General features: G+C 41.4%; 1 protein-coding gene across 1 annotated transcript; it reads left to right on the top strand.

Annotated features, from left to right (window-relative positions):
- On the top strand, positions 1-21,365 carry krt222 (keratin 222). The gene is made up of 10 exons (XM_030051576.1): positions 1-241; positions 506-709; positions 4,282-4,364; positions 7,027-7,180; positions 9,627-9,884; positions 12,186-12,311; positions 14,040-14,260; positions 16,376-16,599; positions 16,708-16,810; positions 19,618-21,365. The coding sequence occupies exons 2-10, from the start codon at positions 512-514 to the stop codon at positions 19,829-19,831; spliced, it is 1,581 nt and encodes a 526-aa protein (XP_029907436.1). The 5' UTR covers positions 1-241; positions 506-511; the 3' UTR covers positions 19,832-21,365.
- The last annotated feature ends 79 nt before the right edge of the window (positions 21,366-21,444 follow it).

Here is a 21,444-nt window from a genome sequence, read left to right as displayed (position 1 = left end):
AACCCTAGCCTATCTCCTCTGTCTGATCTGTCTCAAGGGTCTGCCAGTGACCTGGGACCCAGTGGGAAAGGGAAAGTGTTGACCAACCCAGCATAGAGGAATGTGGCTAAGCTCTGTCTGCAGGGAGTGGTGGATCGGCCTGCTGTGACCAGAGGTTGGATTGTGGGAGTTTTGCTGCTTCTCCACTACCCTTAGCCACACACTGTGCCAGATTTTTGCAGGGAAGGCCACGCTTCCTCAGGTAAATACCACTGGGTAAACATTTACGCAGTATACGCCTGTCGGACTGTGATCTTGTGGCTCATATTAGTGGGACTTCCTGCCTGGGAAAGGTGTTATTTCATGTGACTCGGCCGTGCAGGAAAGACACAGGTTTTTCAGCTGCATTGCCACCTGTGTGTTTTAGCCAGTTTGGATACCACAACGTGTGTTGCTTTCAAGAATGACAGCGTCACTGCCTCGTTATTTGTATATGTAAATGGACGGGTGTTCACCTTCCTCTCAGGTTTCCATGGACTTGATGGAGGACACCCGTCAAACTATGTGGGGTCTGAATGCCCGCTTGAAGGGGTTTCTGGAGCAGGTGCACAGGCTGCAGGAGGCCAACCAGCGTCTGGAGGATCAGATAGCCAACTGGGGTATTAGGAGCACCTCACATTCCCGGGACTGGTCCCGGCAGGAACAAACTGTGAGGGAGCTCCGCAACCAGGTGAAAGTTTCCTCTATTGTCTTTTGATCAGGTGATCCTTTGGGTCCTTTATGGAAATTGCATGTATTGCACATCAATTATTAAAGACGATTTAAAAGCATTTTGGAAAATAACACTTCAGTTTGTCAAAGGGATTTTGGCCATGTGAAAAGCATAATACTGGTGCAGCTGACATAGTATTGTTATCTCCATTCAGTCTTGTGCTCTTAATATTCTGTTGCATCAGCTCAAGGCCATTTTACTTGGCCGGGAACAAAAGCAGGTGGTTATAATCAAACAGCAGTGGCGACAATCAAAAAGCAGACGCACACTAGTGTCGGTGACAAATGCATGACTCATCATGTGAATACTATTAAGTACCGGAGCCACTCCTAGATGTCAGCATTGAGGCCCCTGCTGAAATACCACCAGCCCAGTGCTGGCTATGTTTACATGGTGACTAAATAGATTGAAGATACTTCTCACTCTCTTGTTGTTGTCAGATCCTTTGATGCAAGGGCTGACAGTTTGTGGCAGCTAAGTTTTAGATGGCATGTATTTTGAGGCTGTACATGTTACATTGCTCATGCAAAATCCTCATAAAATCAGTTTTGATAGTTCCATGATTTCATCTCAGCTGAATGTTTGTCTGGGTTGGGAAAATTCTCCCACCTGTTGGGCTTATGAAACGCTTATGAAAAACTGATGTTTGGTTCAAGTAGTGCAATGCTGGATTAAAAACACCAGAATAAATTAGGACTGAAAACCCAAAAAGCTTATTTTACACTACTTAAATTTACCAGCTGTGTATCCAAATATCATTTAAAGTTAAGACATTCAAATGAATTTGTAAATCCATTAGGGGAGAGGTGACTCCATATTAGGCAAACCTCCTACAAAGGATTAGAAGTTGGTATGTGTCATTATGTATGGACTGGAGCCAACACTGCAAGACAAAGCAAGAATGCAGGCTGTTACACGCATTATGAAGGCAGGCCTCTTTACTACCTTAAAGGCCATACCTCTTTGTAGGCCATTAACTCGGCTGCAGCTGTGATCTCGCCGACTTGAGGTCTTTCAATTACTCCCTGAATTGTTGCTGTGTCAGCATCAACATAAACTGAATGCACCGAAGCCATTGATCTGACACCTAGTCCAAGCAGTGTTGACAGACAGTAATTATAATTGCTCTATAGTGCTTCACTGCTTATCTACTGTACCCGTGTCCCCCCCTTTCATTCTCAGCTCAGCTAAGGTTCTCATAATTTACCTGTCAAGTGACAGACATAAGATCAAACAGGTTTTTGTTGGTCACTGATGCACAAAATGCAGTCATGTCCCTCTATAAGATATATATTGTTCTGCAGAAGAACTGTTTATTGTGATGTTTCGTAGTATTAAGTTAATGTTAAGCTGTCAAACAGCAGGACACTCAGCAGGATCCTTCTTTGCAACAATGTCAGGGTATTGACTCAAAAACAACAAAAAAAGAGAGAGAGAACTGTAGACTAGATGAAAAATAACAGCCAATAATGAATGTAATGAAATGTAATTACAATGATCTTGTCAGAGTGTTTGGGTGATAACAGTTCTGGAATATTCCATGTTAGTTTTGGCCTTGCTTCAACATGGGTGCGTCTCTTTCTGTGCTGGATTTCTAAGGAAGCAGGGGCAAATAAGGGTGTTTTTTCATTTTTATTTGTTGAATTACAGAGAGAGGAGCCAGCATTTCACACTGGGAAAATGTCTTGTCCTAACTAGTGAGAAATTAAAATGGGATGAAGTGTTTGGTTCGCTTGAATTTTGAGCAAAAGCATCAACACAACTTAGTCATTACTATTGTTAATAGATAATTCCCTGAGGCCCCTCACCTGTCAAACATTTTACAAGTTGCCTGGGTTATGCATGCAACACTTACATTACCACCCACAGGGCTCTGACATCCAGAGATGGCTTGTGGATGGGCTACAAACAATAAGTTTTTGTATTGAATAATATTACACTTACATTTACACGCAAATGTAAATCTTGTAATCTGCAAATGCCTCATATTATAGCATTACATCTATTTCTAAAAGCTTTCGTCATTTTTTAAAATTCATGCAAACTAGGTTGAGCTCATTGGTATAATACTATAATTACCTCACTTTTAAATGTCATCTTTTCAAAGTACAATCCGGGTTGGCTCTCCAGTCATCCCTAATTTTGGCTCTTCAGTTCCCCAAAATAGATTTAATAGTAGTAATCCTCCTGAATCCTGAATTTCAATACCATCCCCTGAACCTAATGAGCTAATATTAGTGAATATTGTTTAACACTACCTTTAGGTCTTGTTAATGTTTTCAGATATACTAGGTGGATGAAAAGAGATATACAATCACTATTGACATAAGAGGTCTCTCCCAATAAACTATTATATATATTTCATACATAATATATAGGAAGCAAAAATATACTGCAATATTGTATGTGATATGAATACTTAAAAATCGCCCCTTTGAAGAAATAGTTCTAAATATGCAGAATCTCTACTGATGCAAAATTTTCAAGAACTGCCTCAAAGCTGGCTCATAACATGGGCTTTGCAAACAGTACGAATGAGTGATTTTGATTTTTACTACTATTAGTTATTTTATTAGTACTAGTTAAGATTTTTTAAAATGATTTGATACTGCAAGCATTGGTATTTTATGTCCATTGCCACCAGCTGTCATGAGTGATCTTACATAAGCTGGGCAGTAAAGGTCATTACTACACACCTGTCAGGCATACACAGTTCAGCAAGGAGCCAGTGAAAATCCTGCAGGCACCTTGTGACTTCAGCAGATCTAAAGCGATCAATATGTTGATGCAATGGCCTCTTGGCGAACATAATGATCATATAAAATGAAGAAAACAGCATACACAAGTGCAAATCAAGCAAAATCAAGTTTTAGAGCAAAAATATGTTAAAACGTGTAAAGGGTCAGGATCAAAGAGGTTATCTACAACTGTACATGCATCCATGTTGACTGTGCAAGAAAAGACTGACATCATGGAGGAAAAAGAAGAGATTGAAAAGAAAAAAGAAATGAAATGAAAATGCAGACCAGAGAGATGCTTCATCATACAAAGTTTGAACACGGTGCGAAACTGTTAATCATGTAATTTATTCCATAATTTCCATAGCTGTGGTTTTAATGATGCTAAATGAAAGGGCAGTGTCTAGGTGTAGCAAGCTCGATGATATAATACAAGGATAATGATATTCATCCAAACTCAAAAGCATACATTGCTTTATTATCTACTGTATACGAATATCAGCAAAAGACACATTCATTGTGGGGAATAAATAAGGAATGTTTTCACTTATTGCCCATGGAAACGCTCAATATCAGACAACAAACAAAGAGTGAAACTTCTTGTTTTGAAAGCGCCTCGCCCAAATGCCTGAGCTCAACCCAACCCAACCACACCAATCAACATTTTCTGTTATCTGGCATCACAGGGAGTAAAAATAAATTAAACACATAATCAGGCAGCTGCGAAATTAAATGCTTGATGTAAGCATGCTGTTGTTGCATTTCTCCTGTGTCTCGTGTGTTTTGTGCCAGGTTGGTAAACTACTGATGGAGAATGCCCAGCTGGCATTGCAGTCAGACAACATGAAGTCCAAAGCTGCTGCCATTCAGGCCAGGTCAGTGATGTTTGGTTCTGCCTTTCCTGAAAACTCGAAAAGCTCCAGGACTAGCAGCAACCCCTCCCTCCCAGCAGCACCCCACCCCCTTCCTTTGATTAGGAGCCAGGTATGAAATCAGGTCCCACACAACAGCAACACACACATCTGATTGTTCTCACTCATGCTCTTCATCATCGTCAGCCACAAAAAGAAAATGATACTTAATTGCGTGGTAACATGGGCTGAGAAAAATAACACATGGGGTTGACTTTTTTCATAATTTCACATTGCTATAGTATGAGGTACCCCAAATAGTTCTTGTCATATAGACTCAGGTTCAAGCCACCAGCCAATTAAAGGGATTATCATTAGTAGCCAATAAGAACACTACAGTATAGTCATAGCAGTTAAAAAGCAATCAAAGACTTCCTGTTTTCCCCCTGCAGCAATGCTCAGTCAGTCATCTGTTATCTAACTCAGGCCAGTTCCTGCTCCTGTGGGCCAACCTGCATACAAATCCAGGCCGGGCTTTGTGCCACGTCAGCACTTTCCCTTATGTATTGATGTGGAGCGACACCAACCCTCACCACCCGTCCATCCCCCTCCCTTTCTGCAGCCACAGAGGCCCATTAACCCCTGAAGGGCACAGGCAACACCCTGCACCTTAAAATAAATACACCTGTTCTATTTTTAGAGCCACCTGATGGCCCAGCTGACTGGCTGCATCCGTCTGTGAGACTGTGGACTCTCTGGCTATGTATCTCTGGACTGCACCTACACTCTCAGAAAATAAAGCACAGAATTGTACCTTCAGGGGTACAACGGCTTGTCAGTGGGGCAGTATCCTCTAAGATTTAACTTTTGCAGCCTTGACATTGGGTATTTATTTGCACCCTTGCGGTTTGTACCTAATAGAGACCAGTGTTCTTCCTATATTATAACAACAATATTGACTGGATAACTGTTTTACCTATTTTTCATATCAACAAATCTAGCTACTCAGCTACAGCCTGGAAGTTAAAATCGACCCTAAAATAATATTTCACCTAATTTATCTATTTATTCAGGTATCTGTTTATATATTTATTTATTTATTCATTCATTTATCGACTGATTTATTGTATTTGGCCTGACAAACGCTTTCTCCTGATATTGTACCTTATTTAGAGGAAACATTTAGAGAAAACAGTACATATATGTATCTTTTACTGCTTGAGAACATATACTATATGGACAAAAGCACAGGGCCTCACCTCTTAATCACTGAATTCAGGTGTTTCATTCAGTCCCGTGGCCGCAGGTGTATAAAATCCAGCAACTAGCCATGCAGTCTGCCTTTACAAACATTTGTGAACGAATGGCTTTTTCTAAAGAGCTCACTGATTTCCAGCGTGCTGCTGTAATAGTCATGTAATAGGATGCCACCGCAGTAACAAGTCAGCTGGTGAAGTTTCTTCCCTCCTAGATATTCCACCATCAGCTGGAAGTGGGATTATTGCAAAGTGGAAGCATTTAGGAACCACAGCGACTCAGCCACCAGGTGGCAGACCACGTAAAGTTACAGAGCGGGGTCAGCAAGTGCTGAGGCACATAGTGCGTAAAAGTGGCCAACGCTCTGCTGACTCAATAACTGCAGAGCTCCAAACCTCCTTAACATCAGCACAAAAACTGTGTGCCGGGAGCTTCATGGCATGGGTTCCCATGGCCGAGCAGCCGCATGCAAGTCTTACATCACCAAGGACAACGCCAAGTGTTGGATGGAGCGGTGGCCGACTGTAAAGTTTGGTGGAGGAGGGATAACGCTATGGGCTTGATTTTCTGGTTTTGGCCTCGGCCCCTTAGAGCCAGTGAAGGAAAATCTTGATACTTCAGCTCACCAGGACATTTTGGACAATTCTCTGCTTCCAACTTTGTGGGAACAGTTTGGGGAAGGCCCTTCTCTGTTCCAGTATGACTGTGCCCCAGAGCACAAAGCAGCTCCATAAAGACATGGCTGGCTGAGTTTGGTGTGGAAGAACTTGACTGGGCAGAGCCCTGACCTCAACCCCATCCAACACCTTTGGGATGAACTACAACAGAGATTGAGCCAGGCCCTCTGGTCCAACATCAGTGTCTGACCTCTCGCATGCTCTTCTGGATGAACGGGCAAAAATTCCCACAAACAGACTCCAAAATCTTGTAGAAAGCCTTCCCAGAAGAGTGGAAGCTGTTCTAACTGCAAAGCAGGGGGGGCGACTCCACATTAATGACTATGGATTTAGAATGGGAGGTCATCAAACCTCCTGCAGGTGTAATGGGTAGGTGGCCCAATGCTTTTGTCCATTTACGCAGTTGTGCACATTTCTGTTGCTCACTTGTCTACTGCCACCCATTGAGAAAAAAAACTCTATGATTGTCAGAATCCCCATCAACTCGGCTAGCACAGGGTGTTTGTTAAGATTAAATATTTTAAAATTTCAATAATGCAAACCCTCCACTTGACTCCAGTCCTTTGTGCTTGATTTAAATAAATTGTTTCAGTAAATACAGGGTGTGTGACTCTTTTGGTCATGCCAGCATTAGCTCTGTTGTGGAGCCACATTCCAGTCATACCATGGCGGTCACTGTAGGTTATAGGTAATTAGTCACTAATAAAGGCTGAATGGAGTTGAATAATTGATCCTGTCTGTTCCTGGTGCAGATGTGAAGTGGAGGAGCGGCACACCAAGCGTCTGGAGCAACAGGTGGCGCTGCTGAGGGAGTCCAAGAGGCGGGCAGAGCACAACAGCGTGGAGCTGGAGGCAGACCTTCAGCGCTCCATGACACAGCTGCAGGAGCTGCACCAGGAATTTGAGGTCACCAATTACACTGTACATGCCTGTCACAGCAACTTGGTTTTCCTGTCTGTCACTGTGTTTTGTTATCTCCGCCATAAGCTGTCTGCCTTTCTGCTTAGCTCTCTATCTGTCTATCTATCTGCTTTTCTATCTTTCTTTCTTTGTCTGTGCATCTGCTTTCAATTTTTTTTTTGTTTTGACTGTTTAAGATTTTTTTTTCTTTTTTAAACTTTTGTTCAACTGTCGTTTTAGCAGGCAGATCAGTTGAGAACAAAACCAGCGTATTTCATTTCAGCATTTACACAAAGCCAATCAAAATTACAGACAGACAGCCTGGCAAGCAAAATGCATCTTGATGGGAGAACAAACAAAACAGACAAGTCAATAAATAAATAGTAGGCGCAGTAATGTTAATAATAATGCTAAATGTAGTGCTTATTATTATTAATGCTGTGACTATTTTCATTAGCAGCAGAAGCATTACCATTCTTATTAGCAATGTATTGAGTTCTCAGTTTTCAGTTACAGTCCCTATCTATAAAATAGGTGTGTGTGTATGTGTGTGCGCGCGCGTGCGTGTGTGTGTTTGTGACAAAGAGTGTGTGTGTCTACGTCTGCACTTTGTAAAAGGAAGATAAATGTGAGACAGGATTTGCCAGTGTGTCTGTGTTTACTAACGAGAGAGAAAGAGAGGGAGAGAAAGAAAGAGAGAGAGAGAGAGAGAGAGAGAGAGAGCAGTCACCTCCTCCTTATTAGCCCATTAGTGCAGAGAATGCTTACCGCTGTTCTCTCTGGCCTCCCTGCCTGACCCTGGCTTGTAACTTTCACAGTATCCTCTGATTCCTCTCATCACCTCCTTTTCAATGCCACCCCTTTCCTCTTCTTTTGCTTGCTGACTAATACTATTTTTGAATCTTTACTGAAACAAGTAAAACCTACTACATACAACATAAATAGTGCATACACATTGGGTGTCACACTATATGGCCAAACCTCCCCCAGGCTGCAGTCTAAACACACTATGAGACTGACATGTCAGGACCTAAAGAACTTATCTAATTCCCCCCAAACAAGTACTATTAACATATACACATACACAATACATGCACGCACCACAGACATCCACACAGATAATGTAATATGTGATAATACACACATTCAAATGATGATATACCTGAGAGGCCAGGAGAGAGACATTTTGTTTTGTTTATTCTACTATTCCCATCCTTCCCAAAGGCTTAGATGCTGCCACTCCTTTAGGAATTTCAAGGTTTGTCATGTTCTTTTAGATGTTAGTATTTCTATCATCCAGCATCTTCTAAGACAGGCATTGAAATCCGATATGTTCAGCTGTCTGTATATTTTCCACTTTATTATGCAGGCTTTGCCAAACAGGCTTACAATATTACTAATATCTCTTGAGATTAGTTTGCAAATAGATAGGATTTTTTTTTTATTATTGTAGTTCTGTATCCACTTTTAGATATCCCAAAATAGAGCAACACAGCAAATGCAAGATCGATTCCTCATCATCATTGCAAAATGTACACAAGCAAGTTTGTTCTAGGCCCCAGATAGATAGTGTTTTTGTTTTTGTTTTTTTGGTGAATAAAAATTTACATATTTTCTGTATTTGTATTATATGTATGGATACATCTGAGGTTGATAATACTAAGTACATCTTTCTATGAAATTATTATGTTTATTTTATTTCATTTTTTTTAAATTTACTGGATTTTTAACAATTTTGTCTTTGACCATATTAGATTTATATATTGTTTAATTCATTTTATTTCTATTCATCCGTCTGCCATATGGACTGCATAGAAGTCGTTAATACTAATACTTCCCATCCATCCCATTTTTCAGCTTTAACATGATCCAGTGGTTGTCTCCCATGTTCACACACACACATACACACACACATGCAGATACATTTATTGGCTCAGTAACTGACTCTGCTAGTCTTCTGCATTGCGTGTGCTGCCTCTCTCCGTGTACCACTGTATACTCTCTCTCTCTCTCTCTCTCTCTCTCTCTCTCTCTTTCTCTCTCTCTCTCTCTCTCTCTGTCCCTTTCTCTCTTGCTCTCCTTTTTCTCCTTGGCAATCATAAACCTTTTCACTCTCTGGCATATGCTATTATTTTCACTAAATATCTTTCGCATCCTCTCATCTCCCACTGTCTTGTTTCTTTTGTTCACACTCACAATCTATCACACTCTCTCCCTCCCTCTTTTTCCCTCCCTTCCTCTCGTTCTCTCTCTTTCTCTCTCTCTACCTCCCACTCCCTCCCACTCTCTCCCTCCGCCCCCCTTCTCTCTCTCTCTCTGTCTCTCTACCTTTCTCTCTCTCTCTCTCTACCTCTCTCTCTCTCTCTCCCTCTCTATCTCTCTCCCTCTCTCTCCCTCTCTCTCTCTCTCTCTCTCTCTCTCTCGCTCTCCCTCTCTGGTTGGCTGTTTGCAGGCAGCCTCGGCTCTGCAGCGGCAGCAGGCCGACTTCTGTGATGCTCTGTCAGTGACGGCCACAGCAGCAGGGGAGGAGGAGGATGGCACAGGGATGGAGCTCACCCAGCTCCTCGAACGAATCAGAGCGCAGTGCGACCAGAGCAGACTTCCAGGCCCAGGCGAGGGACGTCTCGGCCCGGGCGCCGTCTCAAATCCAGTCCCAGGCCTGGCCAGGCCCGGCCGATCCGGAGCCGGAGCAGCATCAGCAGCATCAGAGGTACGCAGTGTCTTCGCTCTTCTTCCCCCTCCTCCATCTTCACACATCCCTTTTCTTTTTTTATCCCCCTTTCATGCTGTTCTGGCCCAGAGCCAAGCAGACACACCCTCAAGCCCCTCACTAAGCATTCCCACAGGCAAAGCAAAGTGATGTATATTTGGCTGGAGTTTAAAGACTAGCAGAGTATTTTGCTGGCTGTGATGTAAGGCCTTAGGCTCAGGACTTGCTATGCCTCTTTCTCCCGTTCTGTTTGTGTGTATGTGTGTGTGTATGTGTTTGTGTGTGTGACTTCCCACATGCTTGTGTGCATGTGTGTTTTTGTGTATGCCTTATTGGTCCCTCAGTCTCTTCAGCTATTTACGAGCGCGTTCAGTGTTTACTATATTATTGGCTCATGATCCTTTATCTTCATCAAATATTTATGAGCCATAAACTAATACGTGCTGAAGGCAATGATTTTGAAATATGAGCTTTTTTGGCTTTTTGTTCCAACCCAAACTGCCTGTTTTTGTTATTTTGGGGAAAATGCAGTCTTCCGGGGCTTCTTATTCTCCCAGTGTTCCTGTGTCACAGCTCAATGACTTTGACCTGACAGCAACAATAAAGTACATTAGCCAAGGACTGCAAGCCACCACAGTATTAAATCAGAGCAGGCTTTATGACGTTCCGTTGTTTACATCATGAAATTGAAAGCAGGAGCTCTCGGTTCCATTACTGTACAGTTTACAGTCAAAATCTTAAATGCACAGCATGCATAATTAGCATGGCTGGTATTTAAATTTAGGATTTCATGGGTTTCTTCCACAGAGGTGTGTTACACTGGGCATATTAAGATATCCTCAGGTGTATAATACGTTATTATACTATTACATGCAGAGAATGTGTGCTCACTGGGAGGAGGAGTTGCATTGTTTATTTTATGAGGTGACAATGCTGGAAGGCAACCCTGTGTCTGTCCCATAACTGTGAAGTGTTTTCCACAAGCCTGCAGTGAAAAACCTGATGCAAGCACCAAAACCACACAACACCCATAACTATTTTTGATGACATTAATACCCTTTTCAACCTTAAATCATTCAGCACAATTTCTGGTATTGCTTCATGATGGAAACTTTGGTTGAGAAATGGGTAAGTAAAACAGAGTACATGTTTACTAAAGCTCTCAGTGCTATGTTAGCTATTGACATGTTAAAAAACAAGCAAATTTAATGATAGCCATGAAAGATGTGAGTCAGTAACAGGATGTATCATTCTTACAAGTTTAATCTAAGTCAAATCAATGATGTAGCAGTTACAAAGTTTATTTTTTACCTATAATTTTTTACCTATTGTTATAGCATATCCATCAGGCCAATCAGTATATCAGAGATATCATGCCTTAGTTAAAGGCTCTGACCTTTTATAGGTCAAACGGTGTGTTGTTCAAAAACTGGAAGACAATGCAAAGCGTCATCTTTCCTCTACGTTTTGTCAATATGAGACTTGGGTGTCTGAAACATCACCTGAGATAGTCAAATGTTGGGCAAGTGCATTTCACTGAAACCTCACTTGGGTCATCAGCCCAAAGCAGGACATTCCAGAAGTTGTAGAAAAGACTGCACTCCAAAAAACAAAACCTCATGTCTTCAACTGCCTGATTTCTATTCCATGTTTACAGAATCATATCCAGCCACATGAAAGACATGCTGACGCATTTCGGCTAAGCAAAGCTTTCATCAGAGCATGAAGCGAGAACAGGCATCTTGTTTCTATTGGTAGTTCAGCACTGACCCAAGGCACATATGGTCTTAATGTGTTTATCACACAATTCGCCTGCTAGTTACAGAAAATCATCTGCAGCATCGGCAAATCGGCCAGAGCAGAGTAAACAGAGACTAACTTACATAACTTGAGTCATCATCTTTTGTTATGCTGACAAGGTGTTGTCATAACGGTATTGAGGCTGCTTCACTGCTTCACTGCGTCTGAAGTGTGTGTGTGTGGAGGTGGCAGAGGGTGGGAAACGCATAACGCCTTATGTCGACTCAGGCAGTGCAGCTGTGTGTCGATGCCTGATGCTGTGTGCCAACATGCCAGCTAGGATGTCTGCAAGAGTGTCTGTTTACCCAAACCGATCCACACACTGACACCAGTACCACCTGTAGCCGGTTGGCCTCCGAGGCAGACTGTGTGCCAGAAGGGTGGGAACATTTACCCACAAGGTGTGTAGCCTGTGCCTGTTTGTGCAGGTGCGGGTGTGTTTTGGGTGAGAAGGGGTGAAGAGGTGGTCCTCTTAACAACCAATCGTCCTTCCCCACCCAGGAGGAGGCAGCGTGGGCGCAGGTGAGCCTCGGCGGTGCTGCCTTGAGGGAGGCACGGGCTGAGCTGGCCGAGGCCCGGAAACAGTGGCACTCCCTACAGGTGGAAATCGAGACCCTATATGCCTTGGTAAGAACAACCGCACACACACACACATCACACATCATCACTGCCACCATCACTCTTCACCTACTAGCTGATTATGTCTCCTGGCAAGCAATAGATTAAATATATTGTTTTAGTAAAAATGATCGCTTAAGGGGGCAACGTGTAGAGCATGTACCACATCCTGTTGCGGCTTGTCTTCGATTCCACCCAGGGCCCTTTGTTGCATGTCATCCCCTTTCCCTGTCCCATCTTTCCTGTCTCTCTCCTCTGTACCTATCCTATAAAGCAGAATGCCCAAAAAAAAAAAAAAAGATCAGTTAAATGAATACTCAAACGTTTTGGACAAAATATTCCTATTCCAAATTACCCATGATGTTAGATACTCTTTTCGGAGATGTCGGAACTGGTGATCCGTGCATCTCTGAAGGTATAGGTAGATCCATCACAGATTAACTTAAATTACTCTCATTTGTTTTATTTTTTTTTTTAATTTCAAGACGTATATTTCAACTACACATAATACATTGTGTAATCAGGATCGCTTCAGAGTTGCTTTAAGGTTTGTTTTTTTTCACTTTGACAGAAATAGGCTAATGACTCCCATAGACTTCAAGTCTTTATGCTAAGCTAACATGAAATGCTACCCACAGGACCTGAACCACTGGACGTACAGAGGTGAAAATGCTATCGAACATCTTTTCTCAGTCTGGATAAGTTGGAAAAAGGATAATCTAGTTATAACATTACTTACAACAATACCCTGTGAGGCAGGTGGACAGAGCGTGGGAAACAGATAACGCCTTATGTGTACTCAGGCAGTACAGCTCTGTGTTGATGCCTGATGCTGTTTGCCAACATGCCAGCTAGGATGTCTGCAAGAGTGTCTGTTTACCCAAGCTGATACGCACACTGACACCAGTACCACCTGGTGTCAGTGTGTGGATCAGATTATTGATTATCACACGCATACCTCTCAGATTATTGGTCTGAGCAGCACATGTGATATCATGTCTTACCTTCTTAAATGAGGTATACTATGGGCAGCAGCTAACTCTTGGAGGACATCGCCTTGTTCATTTTGACCTGAGGTACATCTCTTCTTTTTAGCTGTATCCTCTTTGTCTTACATGTTCCAATTTTGCATACTGCACCTTTAAGAATGCTTAAAATCATGCAATGATGCAACAATAACCACCTATTTCCACTGTGTATGGCCATGACAAATATGCCAAGGCAGGCAAAACAAGACGATATGAAGCTTTATGATCCCTGTGGGAAAAATTAGGTTGTTGAGGCAGCAAATAATAGGATGAATCAGGGGAAAATAAATTTATACAGGAATATAAGCAGGTAAATTGAATATACAAAGTGTTTCAAAAGTAGGTACATGCAATGTTTTTGTATCCATTTAACCAATGCAGACAACAACTGTGCAATAAGGTGTGTTGTAGAGAAAATGCATGATGGGAAATAATTTTAACACTTTCACAAGTCTGTTCAGAAATCTAACAGTGCATGGAATTATTTTGTTAAAATTACTAAAAAGTTACTAAAACAGCACACCTTTGTTTTTCATTATTATAATAATGCTACTTTTGCAACAACTGGTATAATATGCAACAAAAGCAGTTGAAACGATAAAAATAAAACAATAAATACAATAATCATCAATACATTGGAGATCATGGAAGCATGGAAAGTTCAACATGTTAGGGGGTGTATAAGACGATTCTTCTGTCTCCCATGCAGGAGAAAGGCCTGGAGAGCTCCCTGCAGAACACCCAGCAGATGTACTCCAGCCAGCTGCATGACCTGTCCCAGGTGATCGCTGGGCTGGAGAGCGAGCTGGAGCAGGTGAGGGGCGGACTGGCCACCCAGCGGCAGCGCCACAGCCAGCTGCTCAACACCAAGATGAGGCTGGAGCGAGAGATCACCACCTACCGACGGCTGCTGGAGCGTGAAGAGGGCAGGTGAGGGACATGAGCTGGAATGCTGTGGTTTCAGTGCCACTGCCATCCTGTATAGAAAGCTCAACTTTAGCTATTAGTTGGGAAAGTTGGCTGGTTTTAGGTATCAAATTGTGCATGCGTGTATTAGCTTGCACAAGTGTGTGTACTCTTGTTCTGCCAACAGACCCTGAAGCACTTTGAAAAGTGATTTTGCTAGAATAACTCTCTGATGTGGGTCCCACATTATCACAGTGATCATAATAACAACCAGTTTTTGTCATGCACACAATCTCTGAAATCACACACTCTCACTGAACTAAGAAACCTCTTGTTCTTTAGTAGAAAGACATACACAAACAGCACTGAAAGGATCACAGAATTAAGACCTAGATTTCACAATTGTTACCTTTATATCGTTGTCAAAACAGCTAAATTTATCTCTTGACACTCTGTCTTCTACTAAGAGAGATGGCCAAAGCCTGCCATTTTGTTATGGATTATGGGGATCTTATCTGAATAGAAAATGAAAATCCACAATAATTGCGAGTTGGTACTCATTCAGGTTGTGGTGAACGCCCAGTCAAAATATTATGGTTGAACAACTGCTGGAAATTCTCCAGAAAATTTGCATATAACAGCCATAAATAAATAAAGGTGCTGTTGGCAAAGGTCCTGGATGCTTGTCTTGTCTCAACAATTACCAAAGCACTGCCATTCTTCCATTCTTCATTCACAGCCTAAACCTGAAGCATTGTCCTTAATCATACAGTTTAACGGAATCTGACAATAAGTGAGCAGATCAACATCCAGGTGTTCCAGATCCATCCGTTTTGATCCATCTGTCTGTTCCGTAAATTGACTTCCCGTCAGCATCAAGCTGTTTTATTGGGGAATATTCCGTTCCCCTGGTACACCATTCAATTATCTTCACAGGGGTTCTGAACCGCAGACAGACTGCTCACATCAACCCTCTTTTCAATTGAACACTTTGCTGCATCAGCCGTATGATTGTGATTTTATAGTTTGAGGAAGGCAATTTGGTTTTATGACTCTTTTGTTAATGTTACAAAACATCCTGTCTGCGTCTAGTCCCAACTCTGGCTGCGGCTTTGTTCCTCTCTCCTAAGTAGGGGATTTATATCCACAGTTTGACTTTGACTGATGCTTTTGATGTAAATACAAGACAGGATGTGATATTTGGGATTTGTATTCAGTGGTTCACACGATAGTCCTCTTTGCTGAAGTATTAGCTCACACAAAATCATATTTTTTTCAAGCATGGCATATCCTCAACATAAATAAAATACCATAGGCACAAAAGGTTGTATTGAGAAGTCGAGCCACAAAAGTGAGGCAACATGTTTCAACCATGGTTGGTCTTCAGGTTGTGAAAACTAAGCGAAAATGTCTCCATTGTCAAGATATTAAATTAAATTTAAAAAGTAAAAATAAAGAGAAGAAGGAAATGACTTCCATTATATTGAGGCACTCTACCATTGTTAACCATTTAAGGGCTTATTTTCCCTTCATAATTTAGATCAACTAAAGCCATTTGGTTAAGGCCCGATTTTAGTCATGATTAATCCCTTAAACTCTGATTGGCCCCAATGTTTCCACTTAAATGTTTCAAAGGTAGACTTTTTTTCCCCATATTGTATAACAAAAGGTGAAATTTTCAAAAACCATCATGTCATTGTTTTATAGCAACACCATCACATAAAATAAAACATATCTACATGTCTTGTGCATCATTTTTTACACATTTCCCTGTAATTCAGCAGGACATGTTTGGTATCTTTGGAATCCTAGGAATCTCCACCAGAATTTAAAATTAAGTTTTGTCATAAAGATTACACTGGCAGTGTGGTTCATTGATTAGATAGATAATCAAACTAACTGTATTTGATCTCTTTTTGATTTGAACTCTGTTACTTTTACTGTACTATAATACAGCTTAAATGGATTTGTCCTCCAAAGGTTTGTGGTGCTAGAGGTTCATCCATCAGGAATGCACACAAGACCTAACATATAGGAGTTTCATGGAATGATACAGAACACACCCATTCATATATACACACGTGCAATTTACGTTCCTTTCATCTATACTCACTCTGTGCTGTGTCCCTGTGCCTGCAGGTACATGAGCCGTAATGGGCAGCTGATGAGTCTGCGGCCCTGGAGGAGTTCTGTGGTGGAACCCAAGGAGAACGGGCTGGAGAACGGCTTCAGTGACCCTGCGCTGACCCCCGACGAACCCAAGTCTGAGCCCCTGCCAGAAATACCTCCACTCCACCCGGCAGAAAATGGGCTGAAGAAGAACTCCATTCTGCACAGACAGCAAAGCCTTGTAATACTAACAGGTAAGACACACACACACACACACACACACACACATACACACAGTCCCAGCACACACAGTATAATCCAGTCATGTCCTGTTCTGATTTCTTGCTGATGTCTTCGTTCAGAGCCTGAACAGGATAAAGAGTTGCAGATTTCCACTGTGAAGACTCAGGAGATTCTTCAGGGCCACGTGGTGCGGGAGAGTGCCGAGGGTCACGGCACCATCGAGTACGTATCGATCCCTTCACCCTCTACTGGCCCAGTGTCAGCACCTCTGCTTAAGTCTGTCATGAATGCATTTTCGCTTGAGAGTCACTTTCAGATGCACTATATTGCACAAATAAATACTTTTTCAACTTACTTTGATATGCCAAAGACGTTATTCTCCCAAAAAACAGACATAGATATATTTTCCAACTTAACCCTTGCAGTGCAGTCAATCCATCCCAATAATTTCGGTGTGATTTGGTGATGTTTCCAATCTGCCATGATCCACCTCATCTCCTGGCACTCCAGTACAATGAGGCTGGGTGGGTATCCGTTTGTGGAACGGATACCCATTAAAAATTAACGTGAAAAATTCAGCAGTTTCAGCTTTTTCCAAAAACAATGACACAGATACCCTGCATAATCCACAGCCCCAGGGAGTGAAGAGTTTTGTTGGAAACTATCTCCCGCCAACGAACAGCAGGAAAATGCATCTATCCACCTCAAATTCATACACCTTGTGGGCCAACAGATACAGTTTGGTGGTGTTCTTCAACAGGAAATTGTTACCAACAAAACCATTTGATGCTGTGCATTATCTGTGTCATTGTTTTTGGAAAAAGCTGCTGCTACTGAATTTTTCAAATGTAAATTATTTTGACTGCAGACAAACACAAAAACAGATTCAGCTCTGATGTACTGGAAACCTTGCCAAATCACTCAGAAACGATCTCAATGGATATACCACATTAGAGGAAAGTGGGAATATATCCTTTTTTGTGTTCCTTATTCGATGTAGATGTAAACCTGGCAATTTGTGGACTACTTTTCTAATCACGGAAGACACCTGGAAAATACAAAAACTGATAAAACGTCTTGAAATTATTTGTGAAATCCAAGGAACTTATAAAGCTTGGCTGAGGTTACGCGTTCAAATCTCTTGTTCATCTCACATTTCCCATTTTCAGCTGCTGATGCCCCATTTCACTGCTCATTCATACCCAGCTATGGTGTGTTGGCGTACTGGAGTCACATGTGTATGGAAGGCCCAACAGCTCAAAAACATGCAAACCTGACACTTTGATAGCATTTGTTTGTAAAGAGCATGTTGATTGCACATTGTCAACACATTGTTAATTTGTAAAGTTTGTTACACTTGAACAACATGTTCAAACAACTCTCAAACAATGTGTTGACAATGTGTAGCTTAAGAATTGCTCACTTGGTCCATTTTGAACCATACTAAGATCTCTTTCAGTGAGCAACAGTGAACATAAACATAAGTCATTGAATATGTACTTGAAAAATCCTAGAACTTATTTTCTTAAAAGAGTGGGAACCCTGTAACCTCTTATTTCAATATGATTTCAGCGTGATATTTTCCAGGGCGACCGGGATGAGCAAGCTGGTATTACATGTCCTAAAGCCAGAACCCTTAACAATTACACAGTCTTTAGCTGAGTGGCTTTTAATTGACTCATAACATCGTGACGGCATAGACAATTAGATGGAAATGCCAAGTCCCACCCTGGTGATGTCTCGTCCAACAGACAAGATGTACAAGCTTTCAAAGGATTTACCTTTGCATGTTCAACAAGTTGCAAGGCATGAAGCGCTTATTTGGCTGCATAATTTCCCATGAGTAATTCATCATGGTGCTGCATGGGAATTTTTTTGCTTTGGGAGCAGCCTTTTAATGGCTTGTGTTTGATGTGGAAATACCTGTCTACCTGTACAATGACAGGCGCCGTGCTTCAGGGTGTGGCGCTTGTCACTGTTGGATCAGACATGGGTGGAATTCATTGTACGCATCATCAGGTGTTGTAACCCATATAACACATGCACAAAGTTGTGCACACATACACACATATGTACATGTCCAATCATCCATGCAACCACACACGCATGCACATCAACACAGACACCCGGCAGCCCAGAGGGCATGGCTTAAATGCTTTCAGCTACAAGTCATCAGGCGTCTGAGTGGCCTGTTTTCAATTGTCGTTCTCTGAACTTTCCTTCACACATGAGGATAATTATGCCAGACCGCTGTTATTTAGGTGTGTGAAAATAGTTGGTGTGTGTTTTTGGGAGGGCCTCAGTGCTCACGTAAGCTGTGAGATGCGCTGTAAGCAGTTCGTCCCATTTACTAAAGCAGACCATGCCTCATCTTAATTCCATATATACAGTTCATCAGCCTGTAGATAAAAATTATTCAGCATATGCTTGTTTTAGATTTTTGTGTGCCTTGGCATCCTTGGTGTCATTAAAAAAAATGCTTTCAGAACAAGCTTAGTCACCAGGGAAAAATTAAGGCATTTTACATTTCTGCAAACCAAGGATACATTGAAACATCATGTTTTCAAATTTCGTGACATAGTATAAAGCAAGCAAAAAACAATGCTTTGGGAGGCAGGTGGGGTTAAGGCTGGCACAGTCAAAAGGACTTTGCTTTTGCAAAGTGAGGTTCAAGTCATGTGTCAAGTGAGAGCCTTAACCATGACGATGAACCTTTTCCTAACCTCAACCAAGTAGTTTTGGTGGCTAACAACACAAACAAAGCAAACAATACATACAGATACAGACTCTGCCACATTGGCTATAAGTCTAAATGTTAATATGCCACATACTTTTGGTTCAGAAACAATGATATTTTAATGTATCTGGTGCTTTACAGGAAAGTTTTGGTGTGTTCTATTGTAATAAGATGTTCCAGCTAGTTCAGGCCTGAAGCCTTCTACTTATTCATTGAATTAATTTTTCCACTTGAATACTATAGGTTATCATTAATGCTGACTTTTTGTCTTATGTCTTCTACTGTCTACCAGGACAGAAAAGATTGACAAGGTGATTAAACAGTGGGAGGGTTCGTTCTTCAAAGGGAATCCCAAGCTGCGTAAGAAGTCGGTGTCTCTGCGCTTCGACCTGCACATGGCTGCAGCAGACGAGGGCTGCGCCCAGACGAAGCAGGACAGCCTCCCTGACGTGGAGGTGCGTCTCATCATGAAGAGGTCCCGCAGCATCCCCACCATCACCCAGTAACTCTGTCACCCCACTGCCCCTGGTCGTGGCAATACTGGTGATGCAGTACAGAAATAACTTTATAAATAAATACAGAAATAACTGTACCGTTGCCATCTGGGATTTTGCCGTCCCGTCATGCTTAACTTAATATGATTATGAAAGCATTTCAGCCAGATGACTTGCTAAAACTCCATTACAACAATCAAGCCTCATTCGTGAATGTCTCATCAAGGACTTGGCATTACCCAAGGGTTAAAACTGCGCTTCATTTCACAAAAACATGACTGACCGCATAAGCGTGCTCTTCAGGCTTATGTGCTAATTGTATGGGGCCTTTTTTTTATAGCAATTACCCTCAGAAATCCACAGCAAATATACTATATCAAAACTATACATATCATAGAAGATAACTCAGATTAATTTAATTTGTCAACATATCTCTGTATTTTCATTCAAGATCAAAGGAAACGTGTCTCTCGACACCATCATCAGTGCAATATGGCGTGTCACTGTTCGAAAAAGATTAATATCAATGATTCTGCTTAACCGCAGCATTTTATTCTAATCAACTAACATTTAGACAGGTGGCAGAGTGCAGAGATTGATATAGATAAATGGAGGTGTGCTGTCACAGATCACTATAAGCTACTGTGAACTATCTAAGGGTGTATTATTGTCAACTTTCTGTCTGTAAATGCTTTGCACTGCAGAGTCTCAGAGGAACCTCAGTACTGAGAGATTTCCAGAACGCTTGTGCCTTGTGGGGCCTTGTTATTGCAGTTCATTCTCTATGTGGGGGATTTTTGTTTTGTGGCAACTCAATCTGATAATGTACATTTTACGATGCATTATCCCCAAAACTGCTCACTGTGAACTTAACAGCAGTGAGGCTCTTAACTCTCACCATGTGTCTCAGAGAATTTAGATTACCTGTCTTAACCAGAAGAGGGCAGTATTTGTAAATAGTTAACACTGCAGTATCTTCAGTGCTCACCTTGGGGGTTGTGGTGTGCAACACATGCTATCTGTACAACTTCAAAAAAAGACAGTTTTTATGCAAAGTTTTGAGTTGGCACCAAAGATATTAAAATCAAGAAAACAACTATTGTGCATTGCGTTTGGGTGCCTATGAATATGTAAAAAAGATACTATATATACTATATATCTATATCTATCTATATCTGTCTATATCTATCTATATATGTAGATAGATAGATATAGATAGATATAGATAGATAGATATATATAGAGAGATATAGATATATAGATATATATAGATATATATATATATATATACATATGACCTATGCAGTTCTTCCTGTGCTTTATTTTGCTTTGCTTCATGGAGAACTACATTATTCTTTTTCATTATGAGAGCTCTTTAACTTCAGAATGAAGCATTATGCTTTTATCTAACAATTTATCATTTAAAATAAAAACAATGTGCAGTCTGGCGTGTTTTTATTAGCATGAAAAGCTGTTGTGAAAGGTTTACCACTGTGATATGGGTTTTCATACAAGATAGAACATTTCACCACAAGCGCTTCTTTGCTGTTTACAGGCGAGCCTTGTTTCGTAGTAAAGAGAGAGAAAATACTCCCTCGTCCTGTCTCTCTCTCTCTCTTTCTCTC

Source organism: Myripristis murdjan, chromosome 1, assembly GCF_902150065.1.
Source record: "Myripristis murdjan chromosome 1, fMyrMur1.1, whole genome shotgun sequence".
NCBI lineage: Eukaryota > Metazoa > Chordata > Actinopteri > Holocentriformes > Holocentridae > Myripristis > Myripristis murdjan.
The sequence above is the reverse complement of the archived record's forward strand: the minus strand, read 5'-3'. Positions and strand labels throughout refer to the sequence as shown.